General features: G+C 52.0%; 1 protein-coding gene across 5 annotated transcripts in view; it reads right to left on the bottom strand.

Annotated features, from left to right (window-relative positions):
- Positions 1–17,146, bottom strand: part of MYO5B (myosin VB) — a 171,885-nt gene that overhangs the window by 103,237 nt on the left and 51,502 nt on the right. For all 5 annotated transcript variants that reach the window (XM_090131507.1, XM_090131510.1, XM_090131511.1 and 2 more), the window contains 6 exons: positions 15,755–15,905; positions 10,218–10,361; positions 8,881–8,962; positions 8,680–8,787; positions 5,958–6,067; positions 3,517–3,782 (listed from right to left, as the gene is read on the bottom strand). In XM_090131507.1, coding sequence (XP_089987633.1) covers positions 3,517–3,782; positions 5,958–6,067; positions 8,680–8,787; positions 8,881–8,962; positions 10,218–10,361; positions 15,755–15,905 — 861 coding nt within the window. The remainder of the gene's footprint in view (positions 1–3,516; positions 3,783–5,957; positions 6,068–8,679; positions 8,788–8,880; positions 8,963–10,217; positions 10,362–15,754; positions 15,906–17,146) is intronic.

The raw sequence follows: 17,146 nt of genomic DNA, 5'->3' as shown, positions 1-17,146 counted from the left end.
GGTTTTATGGGGTTTTATGGGGTCTTATGGGGTCTTATGGGGTCTTATGGGGTCTTATGGGGTCTTATGGGGTCTTATGGGGTCTTATGGGGTCTTATAGGGTCTTATGGGGTCCCAAGGGGTCTTTATGGGGTCTTGTGAGATCCTATGGGGTCCTCTGGGGTCTTTATGGGGTCTTATGGGGTTTTATGGGGTCTTATGGGGTCTTGTGGGGTCCTATGGCGTCTTTATGGGGTCTTATGGGATTTTTATGGGGTCTTATGGGGTTTTATGGGGTCCCTATGGGGTTCTACGGGGTCTTCTGAGATCCTATGGGGTTTTACGGGGTCTTATGGGGTCCTATGGGGTTTTATGGGGTCCTATGGGGTCTTGTAAGATCATATGGGTTTTTATGGGGTCCTATGGTGTCTCATGGGGTCTTTATGGGGTCCTATGGGGTCTTATGGGGTTTTATGGAGTCCTATGGGGTCTTATGGGGTCCTATGGGGTGTTATGGGGTCATATGGGATCCCATGGGGTCTTTATGGGGTCTTTATGGGGTCTTGTGAGATCCTATGGGGTCCTACGAAGTCCTATGGGGTCTTATGGGGTCATATGGGATCCTATGGGGTCTTTATGAGGTCTTTATGGGGTCTTGTGAGATCCTCTGGGGTCCTCTGGGGTCTTTTAGGGGTCTTATGGGGTTTTATGGGGTCTTACGGGGTTTTATGGGGTCCTACGGCGTCTTAATGGGGTTCTATGGGGTCTTATGGGGTCTTTATGGGGTCTTGTGAGATCCTATGGGGTCTTATGGGGTCTTACGGGGTCTTATGGGGTTTTTATGGGGTCTTATAGGGTCATATGGGATCCTATGGGGTCTTTATGGGGTCTTGTGAGATCCTATGGGTTTTTATGGGGTCTTATGGGGTCTTGTGGGATCCTATGGGGTCTTATGGGGTCTTATGGGGTTCTATGGGGTCCTATGGGGTCTTTATGCGGTTCTATGGGGTCTTATCGGGTCTTATGGGGTCTTGTAAGATCTTATGGGGTCTTACAGGGTCCTATGGGGTCCTATGGGGTTTTATGGGGTCTTTATGGGGTCTTTATGGGGTCCTATGGGGTCTTATGGGGTCTTATAGGGTCTTATGGGGTCTTATGGGGTCTTATGGGGTCTTATGGGGTCTTATGGGGTCTTATGGGGTCTTATGAGGTTCTATGGGGTCTTATGGGGTCCTATGGGGTCTTTACGCGGTTTTATGGGCTCCTATGGGATCCTATGTGGTCTTTATGGGGTCCTATGGGGTCCTGTGGGGTTTTTATGGGGTCTTACGGGGTTTTTATGGGGTCTTATGGGGTCCTGTGGGGTCCTATGGGGTCTTATGGGGTCCTATGGGATCCTATGGGGTCCTATGGGGTTTTATGGGATTTTATGGGGTCTTTATGGGGTCTTATGGGGTCTTTATGGGGTCCTATGGGGTCCTATGGGGTCCTATGGGGTCTTGTGAGATCCTATGGGATCCTATGGGGTTTTATGGGGTCTTATGGGGTCTTGTGGGATCCTATGGGTCTTTATGGGGTCTTGTGAGATCCTATGGGGTCTTTATGGGGTCCTATGGGGTCTTATGGGTCTTTATGGGGTCCTATGGGGTCCTATGGGGTCCTATGGGGTCTTATGAGGTCTTATGGGGTCTTTATGGGGACTTATGGGGTCTTTATGGGGTCTTTATGGGGTCTTATGGGGTCTTATGGGGTTCTATGGGGTCCCATGGGGGTCTATATGGGGTCTTGTGAGATCCTATGGGGTTTTACAGGGTCTTATGGGGTCCTCTGGGGTCTTATGGGGTTTTATGGGGTCTTATGGGGTTTTATGGGGTCCTATGGCGTCTTTATGGGGTTCTATGGGGTTCTATGGGGTCTTATGGGGTCTTTATGGGGTCTTGTGGGATCATATGGGTCTTGTGGGATCGTATGGGGTCCTATGGGGTCTTATGGGCTCTTATGGGGTCCTGTGTGGTCTTTATGGGTTCTTGTGGGCTTTTTATGGGGTCCTATGGGGTCCTATGTGGTTTTATGGGGTCTTGTGGGGTCCCATGGGGTCCTATGGTCTCCTTATGGGATCACGGGGTTTTCTAGGGTCCTATGGGGTCCTATGGGGTCCTTATGGGATTACGGGGTTTTCTAGGCTCCTATGGGGTCCTATGGGGTTTTGTGGGGTTTTATGGGGTTCTATGAGATCTTATGGGGTGTTACGGGGTTCTATGGGGTCTTATAGGGCCCTATGTGCTCTTGTGGGGTCCTATGAAGTCCTATGGGGTCCTATGGGGTCCTTATGGGATCACGGGGTTTTCTAGGCTCCTATGGGGTCCAATGGGGTCTTATGGGGTCCTTATGAGCTCTTATGGGGTTTTTATGGGATCACGGGGTTTTCTAGGGTCCTATGGGGTCTTATGGGCTCTTATGGGGTCTTGTGGGGTCCTATGGGGTTTTATGGGGTCTTACAAGGTTTTATGGGCTCCTATGGGGTTCTTCAGGTCTTATAGGGTCTTATGGGGTTTTATGCGGTCTTATGGGGTCCTTATGAGCTCTTATGGGGTCCTTATGGGATCACGGGGTTTTCTAGGCTCCTATGGGGTCCTATGGACTCTTATGGGGTCTTATGGGTTCCTATGGGTTCCTTATGGGATCATGGTGTTTTCTAGTCTCCTATGGGGTCCTATGGGGTCCTGTGGGGTCCTATGGGGTCTTATGGGGTCCCATAAGATCCTTACGGGATCATGGGGTTTTATAGGGTCCTATGGGGTCCTGTGAGGTCTTATCGGTTCTTATGGGGCCCTATGGGCTCCTTATGGGATCACGGGGTTTTCTAGTGTCCTACGAGGTCTTATGGGGTCTTGTGGGGTCTTATGGGGTTCTATGAGGTCTTATGCGGTCTTATGGGGTCCTATGGGGTCCTTATGGGATCACGGGGTTTTCTAGGGCCCTATGGGGTCCTATGGGGTCCTTATGGGATGACGGGGTTTTCTAGGCTCCTATGGGGTCTTATGGGGTTCTACGGGGTCCTATGGGGTCTTATGGGGCCTTATGGGGTCCTACGGGTCCTATGGGATCTTGTGGGGTCCTATGGGATCTTATGGGGTCCTGTGGGGTCTTATGGGCTCCTATAGGGTCCTTATGGGATCGCGGGGTTTTATAGGGTCCTATGAGGTCTTATGGGTTCTTATGGGGTCCTGTGGGCTCCTTATGGGATCACGGGGTTTTCTAGTGTCGTATGGGGCCTTATAGGGTCCTGTGGGGTCCTATGGGGTCTTGTGGGGTCCTATGGGGTCCTATGGGGTCCTATGAGGTCTTATGGGGTCTTGTGGGGTCTTATGGGGTTCTATGAGGTCTTATGGAGTCTTATGGGGTCTTACGGGTGCTATGGGGTCCTATGGGGTCTTATGGGGTTCTATGAGGTGTTATGGGGTCCTATGGGATCTTGTGGGGTCCTATGGGGTCTTTCACCTCCCCCTTCCCCCCCAAATAACCCCACATCCATACCCATAAATATCCAGCACCCCGATGAAGCGTTGCCTTTCCTTCGTTCCCCTCAAAGCCCCGTTGAGGATTTCCAGGACCCAAAAGAAGAGACGGGCGTAAAGGAATTTGGCCAAAGCGTCTCGAGCTGCCAGGACCTGCGTGGCCGCCATGTTTTTCTCGTAGCTTTCCGTCGCCGCGTGGATGAGGCGGTGGCAAAGCCAATGGGCAACCAAGGGGGGTTGGAGGGTCAGGAGGGTGCAGAAGTGGGTCAGGTGGGGGTCGTCGGCCTGGTTGGGGGTTTAATTAGTGATTGGGGTTAATTAGGGGTTAAGGAAGTGGGGGGTGATGGGGGGAGGAAGGGGAGGAGAAGAGAAAGCGAAAGCGAAACTGAAAGAGAATAAGAAGAGGAAGAAGGAGGGGATGGGGATGGGGAAGGAAAAGAGAAAGTGAAAGTAAAAGGAAGGAGGAAGGAAAAGAGAAAGTGAAAGTGAAAGTAAAAGGGAACAGTTAGGAGAAGGAGAAGAGAAAGTGAAAGTAAAAGGGAACAGGAAGAGGAAGGGGAAGAGAAAGTGAAAGAGTGGGGGTTGTCGGCCTGGTTGGTTTTTGAGTGGGGGGGGGGGTTTAATTAGGGATTGGGGTTAATTAGGGGTTAAGGAAGTGGGGGGTGATGGGGGGAGGAAGGGGAGGAGAAGAGGAAGTGAAAGCGAAACTGAAAGAGAATAAGAAGAGGAAGAAGGAGGGGATGGGGAAGGAAAAGAGAAAGTGAAAGTAAAAGGGAGGAGGAAAAAAAGAGAAAGTGAAAGTGAAAGTAAAAGGGAACAGGAAGGAGAAGAGAAAGTGAAAGTAAAAGGGAACAAGAAGGGGAAGTGGAAGAGAAAGTGAAAGGGTGGGGGTTGTTGGCCTGGTTGGTGTTTAGGGGGGGGTTAATTAGTGATTGGGGTTAATTAGGGATTAAGGAAGTGGGGGGTGATGGGGGAAGGAAGGGAAGGAGAAGAGAAAGTGAAAGCGAAACTGAAAGAGAATAAGAAGAGGAAGAGGGAAGGGATGGGGAAGAGGAAGAGAAAGTGAAAGCGAAACTGAAAGGGAACAGGAAGAGGAAAGGGAAGAAGAAGAAGAGAAAGTGAAAGTAAAAGGGAAGGAGAAGAGAAAGCGAAAGTAAAAGTAAATCGGAACAGGAAGGGGAAGGAAAAGAGAAAGTGAAAGTAAAAGGGAAAAGAAACAGGAAGAGAAAGTGAAAGTAAAAGGGAAGAGAAAGAAGAGAAAGTGAAATTGAAAGGGAACAGGAAGAGGAAGGCGAAGGGGAAGGAGAAGAGAAAGTGAAAGTAAAAGGGAACAGGAAGAGGAAGGGGAAGAGAAAGTGAAAGAGTGGGGGTTGTCGGCCTGGTTGGTTTTTGAGGGGGGGGGTTTAATTAGTGATTGGGGTTAATTAGGGGTTAAGGAAGTGGGGGGTGATGGGGGGAGGAAGGGGAGAAGAAGAGGAAGTGGAAGTGAAACTGAAAGGGAACAGGAAGAGGAAAGGGAAGCAAAAGGAGAAGAGAAAGTGAAAGTAAAAGGGAAGAGGAAGGAAAAGAGAAAGCGAAAGTGAAAGCAAAAGGGAACAGGAAGGGGAAGGAAAAGAGAAAGTGAAAGTAAAAGGGAAAAGAAACAGGAAGAGAAAGTGAAAGTAAAAGGGAAGAGGAAGAAGAGAAAGTGAAATTGAAAGGGAACAGGAAGAGGAAGGCGAAGGGGAAGGAGAAGAGAAAGTGAAAGTAAAAGGGAACAGGAAGGGGAAGGGGAAGAGAAAGTGAAAGGGTTGGGGTTGTTGGCCTGGTTGGTTTTTAGGGGGGGGTTAATTAGTGATTGGGGTTAATTAGGGGTTAGGGGTTAAGGAAGTGGGGTGGTGGGGGGTGATGGGGGCAGTGGGAAGGGCAGAGAAAAGGGAAGGAGATGAGAAAGTGGAAGTGGAACTAAAAGGGAAGAGGAACAGGAAGAGGAAAGGGATGGGGAAGGAAAAGAGAAAGTGAAACTAAAAGGGAATAAGAACAGGAAAAGGAACGGGAAGGGAAGGAGAAGAAAAAGTGAAACACAAAGGGAAAAAGAAGGGGAACGAGATGAGAAAGTGAAAGAGAAAAAAAAGGAGAAAAGAATGTGAAAGTAAAAGTGAAGAGAAAGGGAAAGAGAAAGTGAAAGTAAAAGGGAAGAGGAAGGAAAAGAGAAAGTGAAAGTAAAAGGCAAGAGGAAGGAGAAAACAAAATGAAAGTAAAAAGGAAGAGAAAAGAAAAAGTGAAAGTAAAACAACAGGAAAAGGAAGGGGAAGCAAAACAGAAAGTGAAACTAAAAGGAAACAGAAAAGGGAAGGGAACGAGAAATTAAAAGTGAAAGAGAAAAGGAAGAAGAGAAAGTGAAACTAAAAGGGAACAGGAAAAGGGAGGGGAAAGAGGAAGAGGAAGGGGAAGAGGAAGGGGAAGAGGAAGAGGAAGTACCGAAATGCTGCTGGCGTCGCCGTCCCGTTCGGCCCTCACTTCCACGTTGCCCAGATGCAAGATGGCGGCCAGGAGGCGGAAGATGGCGGCCTGCTGGGCTTCCGGAACTCCTGTAGGGACGTAGAGGCCTCTCTGTACCTCCATAGAGCGCAACTCTATGGTTGTGGAGGACTAGGGAGCTCAAAATGGAGTCCTCCAAGAGGAAAGCGGTCACTTTACACCCCCATGGGGTGCAACTCTATGGTTGTGGAGGACTTCCGGGCATGGAGAGCTCAATGGTGAGTCCTCCAAGCAGAGAGTGGCCACTCTATCCGCCCATGGGGCGCAACTCTATGGTTATGGAAGACTTCTGGGCATTGAGAGCTCAATGGTAAGTCTTCCAAGGTGGAGAGTGGCCATTCTATCCCCTCATGATGCACAACTCTATGGTTGTGGAGGACCTCCAGGGATAGGGAGCCCAAAATGGAGTCCTCCAAGAGGAGAGCGGCCACCCTGCACCCCCATGGGGTGCAACTCTATGGTTGTGGAGGACTTCCAGGGATGGGGAGCTCAATGGTGAGTCCTCCAAGCAGAAAGTGGCCACTCTATCCGCCCATGGGGCACAACTCTATGGTTGTGGAGGAGTAGGGAGCTCAAAATGGAGTCCTCCAAGAGGAGAGCGGCCACCCTGCACCCCCATGGGGTGCAACTCTATGGTTGTGGAGGACTTCCGGGCATGGGGAGCTCAACGGTAAGTCTTCCAAGGTGGAGAGTGGCCATTCTATCCCCTCATGATGCACAACTCTATGGTTCTGGAGGACCTCCAGGGATAGGGAGCCCAAAATGGAGTCCTCCAAGAGGAGAGCGGCCACTCTGCACCCCCATGGGGTGCAACTCTATGGTTGTGGAGGACTTCCGGGCATGGGGAGCTCAATGGTGAGTCCTCCAAGCAGAGACTGGCCACTCTATCCGCCCACGAAACGCAACTCTATGGTTGTGGAGGACTTCCGGGCATGGAGAGCTCAATGATAAGTCTTCCAAGGTGGAGAGTGGCCATTCTATCCCCTCATGATGCACAACTCTATGGTTGTGGAGGACCTCCAGGGATAGGGAGCCCAAAATGGAGTCCTCCAAGAGGAAAGCGGTCACTCTGCACCCCCATGGGGTGCAACTCTATGGTTGTGGAGGACTTCCGGGCATGGGGAGCTCAATGGTGAGTCCTCCAAGCAGAGACTGGCCACTCTATCCGCCCACGAAACGCAACTCTATGGTTGTGGAGGACTTCTGGGAATGAAGAGCTCAATGGTGAGTCCTCCAAGTGCAGAGTGGCCATTCTATCCCCTCACAACGCACAACTCTATAGTTGTGGAGGACTTTCAGGGATGGGGAGCTCAATGGTGAGTCCTCCAAGCAGAGAATGGCCACTCTATAATCCCATCAGACGCAACTCTATGGTTCTGGAGGACCTCCAGGGATAGAGAACCCAAAATGGAGACCTCCAAGTGGAGAGTGGCCACTCTGCACCCCCTTGGGACGCAACTCTGTGGTTCTGGAGGACCTCCACAAATAGATACCCCTCAAGTTGAGTCCTCCAAGCAGGTCCTGGCAAGAATTGGGAACCAAAATGGCATCCTCCAAGCAAAGACGCCACTCTGCACACCCATGGGATGCAACTCTATGGTTCTGGAGGACCTCCTGGGATAGAAATCCCTCAAGTTGAGTCCTCCAAGCAGGTCCTGGCAGGGAAAACCTCCAAGGACGGCAACCCAAAACAGAGTCCTCCAAGCAGTGGCCACTCTGCACCCCCATGAAACGCAACTCTATGGTTCTGGAGGACCTCCACAAACAGATACCCCCAAAATTGAGTCCTCCAAGCAGGTCCTGGCAGGGATTGGGAACCAAAATGTCGTCCTCCAAGCAAAGATGCCACTCTGCACCCCCATGGGACGCAACTCTATGGTTCTGGAAGACCTCCAAACATAGATACCCCCAAAATTGAGTCCTCCAAGCAGGCCCTGGCAGGGAAAACCTCCAAGGACAGCAACCCAAAATGGAATCCTCCAAGCAATAGCCGCTCTGTACCCCCATGAGACACAACTCTATGGTTCTGGAGGACCTCCACAAACAGATACCCCCAAAATTGAGTCCTCCAAGCAGGTCCTGGCAGGGATTGGGAACGAAAACGGCATCCTCCAAGCAAAGATGCCACTCTATCCCCCCATGAGATGCAACTCTATGGTTCTGGAGGACCTCCACAAACAGATACCCCCAAAATTGAGTCCTCCAAGCAGGTCCTGGCAGGGAAAACCTCCAAGGACGGCAACCCAAAATGGAGTTCTCCAAGCAATGGCCGCTCTGCACCCCCATGGGACGCAACTCTATGGTTCTGGAGGACCTCCACAAACAGATACCCCCAAAATTGAGTCCTCCAACCAGGTCCTGGCAGGGATTGGGAACCAAAATGGCGCCCTCCAAGCAAAGATGCCACTCTGCACCCCCATGGGACGCAACTCTATGGTTCTGGAAGACCTCCTGGGATAGAAATCCCTCAAGTTGAGTCCTCCAAGCAGGTCCTGGCAGGGAAAACCTCCGAGGACGGCAACCCACAACGGAGTCCTCCAAGCAGTGGCCGCTCTGTACCCCCATAGGACGCAACTCTATGGTTCTGGAGGACCTCCTGGGATAGAAATCCCTCAAATTGAGTCCTCCAAAAAGGTCCTGGCAGGGAAAACCCCCTCCTCACCCAACGTTTTGAAGGCATTCTGGGTCTTCTCCATCTCCTCGCCGTCGTCCACCCCATCGATGGTGGCCTCCCCTCCTTGGCAGGTGTAAAAGAAACGCTCGGAACTTTCTAGAAAAAACAAGAGAAAGGTTTGAAACCCCGATCCAAGATGGCGGGGGTGGGGTGGGGGGAGGTGGGGGGCCACCCATGGGTGCTGCTCACCCAACGCCAGGCTTTGAAACTGGGGGAGGTGGGCGCAGGCGCAGAGCTGGTAGAAGATGTGGTAGTTGCGCTCGTGTTCGGCCTGCAGAAGGGGGAGAAAACGGGGTTATTATGGGATGGCGGCACCCATGGGTGCCCCCCTTCGCCCCCCAACCAACCCACCCACCCTTGAGAGCACCCGTGGGTGCGGGCGGCCTGAGGTCGGGGGAGTGTTGAGGGCTGGAGGAGCTGATGGGAGCCAATGGAAGGCTATGAATGGGGCACCCATGGGTGCTGGGGGGAGAGAGGGTGGGAGCCCATAGGACCAAGAATGGGGCACCCATGGGTGCAGGGAATGGGTGGGCGCCCATGGATGGAGGAATGGGGCACCCATGTAGTCAGAGGCACACTTGTGGGACTGGGGGGGGACCCACGGGTGCAGAGGGTGGGTGGGCAGCCATGGGGCTGGGGAGGCACCCATGGGTGCAGGGGGAGGGTGGGTGCCCATAGGATCACAGATGGGGCACCCATGGCGTCAGGAGAGAGCACCCATGAGACTGGGGGGGGCACCGATGGGTGCAGAGGGTGGGTGGGCACCCATGGGGCTCGGGAGGCACCCATGGGTGCAGGGGGAGGGTGGGCGCCCACAGGACCACTGATGGAGCACCCATGGGTGCGAAGAAGGGCACCCATAGGTACAGGGGGAGGAAGGGCACCCATGGGGTTGGGAGGGGCACCCATGGGTGTAGAAAGAAAATGAGCACCCATGGGACCAAAAATGGGATCCTATGGGGTCCTATAGGATCCTATGGGGTTTTATGGGGTCGTTTGGGCGCTATGGTGTTTGTGGGTGCCCCCAGCACCCATGGGTGCTGACCTGGAAGAGCACCCTGGACTCCTCGAGAAGCAAAGTGCTGATATGGGATTCCTATGGGATTCTTTGGGATCCTATGGGGTCCTATGGGGTTTTATGGGGTGTAATGGGGTTCTATGGGGTCGTTTGGGATTTGGGGGTGTCTGGGTGCCCCCAGCACCCATGGGTGCTAACCTGAAAGACCACCCTGGACTTCTCGAGCAGGAAGGTGCTGACGTGGGGTTTTATGGGATCCTATGGATTTCAATAGGGTTTTATGGGGTCCTACGGGGTCGTTTGGGATTTGGGGGTGTCTGGGTGCCCCCAGCACCCATGGGTGCAGACCTGGAAGAGCACCCTGGATTCCTCCAGCACAAAGGTGCTGACGTGGGGTTTTATGGGATCCTATGGGATCCTACGGATTTCAATGGGGTTTTACGGGGTTTTATGGGGTCGTTTGCGATTTGGGGGTGTCTGGGTGCCCCCAGCACCCATGGGTGCTGACCTGGAAGACCACCCTGGACTTCTCAAGCAGGAAGGTGCTGACGTGGGCGCCCAGCAGGCGCTGGCACCCATCGAAGCTCAGCTCGACGTATTTCCCGAAGCGGCTGCTGTTGTCGTTGCGGGTGGTTTTGGCGTTGCCCAGAGCCTGGAAAAAGGGTGGCGGCACCCATGGGTGCTACCGGAAGGAGCCGCAAAACCCCGCATAATCCCATAAGGAACCACAAGACCCCATAAGAACCCATAGAACCCTATAGGAATCCATGAGACCCCATATGAGCCCTTAAAACCCCAGAAGACCCCATAGGACCCCATAAGACCCTATAAGATCCCATAGGACCCTATAAAATCCCATAGGGCCGCATAAGGCCCTATAAGATCCTATAGACCCCATAAGATCTTATAAGACCCTATAAGATCCCTTAAAAACCAATAAGATCCCATAAAACCCCATTACACCCTATAGAACCCCATAGGATGCCACACGACCCCATAAGACCCCATGGGACCCCAAAAGACCCCATGGGACCCCATAAAACCCCATAACATCTTATAGAACCCCATAAAGCTCCATAGAACCCCATAAGATCCCATAGAACCCTATAAGATCCTGTAAAAGCCCATAAGACCCTAAAAGACCCCATAGGACCCCACAAGACCCCATAAGATCCTATAACACCCCGTAAGACCCCATAAGACTCAGTAAGATCCCATAGGACCTTATAAGACCCCATAGCATCCCATAAGACACCATAAAACCCCATAAGACCCCATAGGACCCCATAAGACCCCACAGGATCCCATAAGACCCCATGGGACACCATAGGACCCCACAGGCCCCCATACAACCCTATTACACCCTATAAGACTCAATAAGATCCCATAGGACCCCGTAACGTTCCATACGACCCCATAAAGCCCCATAGGACCCTATAAAACCCTATAAAACCCAATAGGACGCAAAAATACCCCACAGGACCCCATAGAACCCCATAGCACCCTACAAAATCCTATAAGACCCCATAGGACCCTAAAAGACCCCATAGAACGCCATAAGACCCCATAAGACCCTAAAGACCCTATAAGACTCAATAAGATCCCATAGGACCCTATAAGACCCCACAGCACCCCATAACACCCCATAGGATCCCATAAGACCCCAGAAAACCCCATAGGACTCCGTAGAACCCAATGGGCCGCCATACAAACCAATGGGACTCCATAAAGACCCCATAAGACCCCAATACGACCCCACAAAACCCCATAGAGACCCCATAGAACCCAATGGGGCCCCATAGAAACGAATGGGACCCCATAGAACCCAATGGGCCCCCATAGAAACCGATGGGACCCAACAGACCCCCATAGAAACCAATGGGCCCTATAGAAACCAATGAGACCCCATAAAGACCCTATAAAACCCCATAAAACCCCATAAGGACCCCATAAGACCCAATAGGCCCCCATAGAAACCAATAGGACCCCATAGAACCCAATGGGACCCCACAGACCCCCATAGAACCCAATGGGACCCCATAGAACCCAACGGGACCCCATAGAAACCAATGAGACCCAAAGGGACCCCATAAGACCCCATAAAACCCCATTAGGACCCCATAAGACCCCATAGACCCCCATAGAAGCCAATGGGACCCCATAAAACCCAATGGGCTCCCATAGAAACCAATGGACCCCCATAGAAACCACTAGGACCCAATGGGACCCCATAAGACCCCATAAGGATGCATAAGGACCTCATAAGGACCCCACAAGACCCAATGGGACCCCGTAAGATCCCATAAAACCCCATAGAACCCAATGGGCCCCCATAGAACCCAATGGGCCCCCATAGAACCCAATGGGACCACATAGAAACCAATAGAAGCCAATGGAACCCCATAAGATCCCATAAAACCCCATAGAACCCAATGGGACCCCATAGAAGCCAATGGGACCCAATAAGACCCCATAGAACCCAATGAGACCCCATAGAAACCAATGGGACCCAATAAGACCCCATAAGGACCCCATAAAGACCCATAGGATGCTATAAGACCCCATAAGACCCCATAGAACCCAATGGGACCCCATAGAACCCAATACAAACTAATGGGACCCCATAGGCACCCATAGGACCCAATGGGACCCCATAAGACCCCATAAGGACCCCATAAGGACCCCATGAGACCCAATGGGACCCCATAGAAGCCAATGGGACCCAATGGGACCCCATAGAACCCAATGAGACCCCATAGAACCCAATGGGCCCCCATAGAACCCAATGGGCCGCCATAGAAAGCAATGGGACCCCATAGAAATCAGGAGGACCCCATAAGACCCCATAAGAACCCATAAAGACCCCATAAGGACCCCATAAGGACCCATAGGATGCTATAAGACCCCATAAGACCCCATAGAACCCAATGGGCCCCCATAGAACCCAATGGGCCCCCATAGAAACCAATGGGACCCCATAGAACCCAATACAAACCAATGGGACCCCATAGAACCCAATACAAACCAATGGGACCCCATAGGCACCCATAGGACCCAATGGGACCCCATAAGGACCCCATAAGACCCAATGGGACCCCATAGAAGCCAATAGGACCCAATGGGACCCCATAGAACCCAATGAGACCCCATAGAACCCAATGGGCCCCCATAGAACCCAATAGAACCCAATGGGCGCCCATAGAACCCAATGGGCCGCCATAGAACCCGATGGGACCCCATAGAAGTCAAGAGGACCCCATAAGACCCCATAAGAACCCCATAAGGACCCATAGGATGCTATAAGACCCCATAAGACCCCATAGAACCCAATGGGCCCCCATAGAACCCAATGGGTCCCCATAGAACCCAATACAAACCAATGGGACCCCATAGGCACCCATAGGACCCAAAGGGACCCCATAAGACCCCATAAATCCCCCCAAAAACCCCACAAAGCCCACCTCCAGTATGGGGTTGGCCGCCATGACGCCGCTCTCCACGCCGGATTCCCCCCCCCCCACGGCGCCAAAGATCCCATAAGACCCCATAGGACCCCCATAGGACCCCATAGGACCCCATAGGAACCAATGGGACCCCATAGAAACCACGAAAACCCAATAGGCCTCCATAGAGCTTAATGAGACCCCATAATGACCCCATAAGGACCCCATAAAACCCAATAGGACCCCATAGGAGCCAATGGGATCCAATGGGACTCCATAGAACCCAACGGACCCCCATAGAACCCAATAGAAGCCAATGGGCCCCCATTGAACCCAATGGGACCCCATAGACACCAATGGGTCCTATAGAAACCAATGGGACCCCATAAGACCCCATAAAGACCCCATAAGACCCAACGGGACCCCGTAGAACCCAATGGGACCCCATAAGACCCCATAGAAACCAATGAGACCCCATAGAACCCAATGGAACCCCATAGAACCCAATAGAACCCAATGGGCGCCCATAGAACCCAATGGGACCCCATAAGACCCCATAAGGACCCCATGAGACCCAATGAGACCCATAGAACCCAATGGGACCCCATAGAAAACAATGGGACCCCATAGAAGTGAAGAGGACTCCATAAGACCTCATAAGGACCCATAAGGACGCCATAAGGACCCATAGGATGCTATAAGACCCCATAAGACCCCATAGAACACAATAGGCCCCCATAGAACCCAACGGGACCCCATAAAACCCCATAGAACCCAATGGGCCCCCATAGAACCCAATGGGACCCCATAGAAAACAATGGGACCACATAGAAAACAATGGGACCCCATAGAAGTCAAGAGGACCCCGTGGGACCCCATAAGGACCCATAAGGACCCCATAAGGACCCATAGGATGCTATAAGACCCCATAAGACCCCATAGAACCCAATGGGCGCCCATAGAAACCAATGAGACCCCATAGAAACCAACGGACCCCCATAGAACCCAATGGGCGCCCATTGAACCCAATGGGACCCCATAGAAACCAATGAAACCCCATAAGACCCCATAAGTCCCCCCAAAAACCCCACAAAGCCCACCTCCAGTATGGGGTTGGCCGCCATGACGCCGCTCTCCACGCCGGATTCCCCCCCCCCCACGGTGCCAAAAATCCCATAGGACCCCATAGGACCCCATAGGACCCCATAGGAACCAATGGGACCCCATAGAAACCACGAAAACCCCATAGGCCCCCATAGAACTTAATGAGACCCCATAATGACCCCATAAGGACCCCATAAAACCCAATAGGACCCCATAGGAGCCAATGGGATCCAATGGGACTCCATAGAACCCAACGGACCCCCATAGAACCCAATAGAAGCCAATGGGCCCCCATTGAACCCAATGGGACCCCATAGACACCAATGGGTCCTATAGAAACCAATGGGACCCCATAAGACCCCATAAAGACCCCATAAGACCCAACGGGACCCCGTAGAAGCCAATGGGAGCCAATGGGACCCCACAGAACCCAATGAGACCACATAGAACCCAATGGGACCCCATAGAACCCAATAGAACACAATGGGTCCCCATAGAAACCAATGGGCCCCCATAGAAACCAATGGGACCCCATAAGGACCCCATAAGGACCCATAGGATGCTATAAGACCCCATAAGACCCCATAGAACCCAATGGGACCCCAGAGAACCCAATGAGACCCCATAGAACCCAATGGGACCCCATAGAACCCAATAAGACCCCATAGAACCCAATGGGCCCCCATAGAACCCAATGGGACCCCATAAGACCCCATAAGTCCCCCCAAAAACCCCACAAAGCCCACCTCCAGTATGGGGTTGGCCGCCATGACGCCGCTCTCCACGCCGGATTCCCCCCCCCCCCCACGGTGCCAAAAATCCCATAGGACCCCATAGGACCCCATAGGACCCCATAGGAACCAATGGGACCCCATAGAAACCACGAAAACCCCATAGGCCCCCATAGAACTTAATGAGACCCCATAATGACCCCATAAGGACCCCATAAAACCCAATAGGATCCCATAGGAGCCAATGGGATCCAATGGGACTCCATAGAACCCAACGGACCCCCATAGAACCCAATAGAAGCCAATGGGCCCCCATTGAACCCAATGGGACCCCATAGACACCAATGGGTCCTATAGAAACCAATGGGACCCCATAAGACCCCATAAAGACCCCATAAGACCCAACGGGACCCCGTAGAAGCCAATGGGAGCCAATGGGACCCCACAGAACCCAATGAGACCACATAGAACCCAATGGGACCCCATAGAACCCAATAGAACACAATGGGTCCCCATAGAAACCAATGGGCCCCCATAGAAACCAATGGGACCCCATAAGGACCCCATAAGGACCCATAGGATGCTATAAGACCCCATAAGACCCCATAGAACCCAATGGGACCCCAGAGAACCCAATGAGACCCCATAGAACCCAATGGGACCCCATAGAACCCAATAAGACCCCATAGAACCCAATGGGCGCCCATAGAACCCAATGGGACCCCATAAGACCCCATAAGTCCCCCCAAAAACCCCACAAAGCCCACCTCCAGTATGGGGTTGGCCGCCATGACGCCGCTCTCCACGCCGGATTCCCCCCCCCCAACGGTGGCACAGAACCTCATGGCGTATTTGGCCGACACCGTTTTGCCCGCGCCGGATTCGCCGCTCACCACCACCGACTGATCCCTGCCTTCCCTTTAAATCCGCAATTAAAAACTTCGTTAATCGCCTCCTTAACGAACTGCTACGTCTCGTTAACCATCCCAAGCCTAGAAGCTTCTTTGGAGGGTCGTTAAAGCTGTGAAACTTAACGAACCCCATAAAAAGGCACGAAACCCTAAAACACCCCATGGGATCCCATAGAAGCCTATGAAAATCCTATAAGACCCCACAAGATTTGTAGGCAACAAAAAGATCCTATAAAACCCCATAAGACCCCATAGAACCCCATAAGCCCCCATAGGACCCATTAGCCCCATAAAACCCCATAAGACCCCATAGAACCCCATAAAACCCCATTAAATCACATAGCACACCAAAAGAACCCATATGACCCCATAAGATCCCATAAAACCCTATAACAACCATTCACCCTATAGAATCCCACAATACCCCACAAAACCCCATAACACCTCATAAAACCCCATAAGACCCCATAAAACCCCATAAGACCCCATATGGCCCCATAAGACCCCATAAGACCCCATAGGATGCCATAAGATCCCATAAGAACTTCATAGGACCCCATAGAACCCCATAAGGCCCCATAAGACAGCATAGGACCCCATAAGACCCCATACAACCCCATAAGACCCCATAGGATGCCATAAAATCCCATAAGAACTTCATAGGACCCCATAGAACCCCATAAAACCCCGTAAGGCCCCATAAGACAGCATAGGATCCCATAAGACCCCATAAAACCCCATATGGCCCCATAAGACCCCATAGGATGCCATAAGATCCCATAAGAACTTCATAGGACCCCATAGAACCGCATCAAACCCCACAAGGCCCCATAAGACCCCATAAGACCCCATAAGACCCCATAAGCCCCCATATGTCCCCATAAGACCCCATATGGCCCCATATGGCCCCATAAGACCCCATAGGATGTCATAAGATCCCATAAGAACTTCATAGGACCCCATAGAACCCCATCAAACCCCGTAAGGCCCCATAGGACAGCATAGGATCCCATAAGACCCCATAAGACCCCATAGGATGCCATAAGATCCCATAACAACTTCATAGGACCCCATAGAACCCCATCAAACCCCATAAGACCCCATAAAACGCTATAAGACCCAAAAAAACCCCATAAAACCCCATAAGACATCATATGGCCCCATAAGACCCCATAGGATGCCATAAGATCCCATAAGAACTTCATAGGACCCCATAAGACCCCGTAAGACCCCATAAGACCCCATAAA

This window comes from Phasianus colchicus, chromosome Z (genome assembly GCF_987193195.1).
Source record: "Phasianus colchicus chromosome Z, bPhaCol1.hap1.1, whole genome shotgun sequence".
Classification (NCBI taxonomy): Eukaryota; Metazoa; Chordata; class Aves; order Galliformes; family Phasianidae; genus Phasianus; species Phasianus colchicus.
Note: the sequence above shows the minus strand (reverse complement) of the source record. Positions and strands in the feature narration are given on the sequence as shown.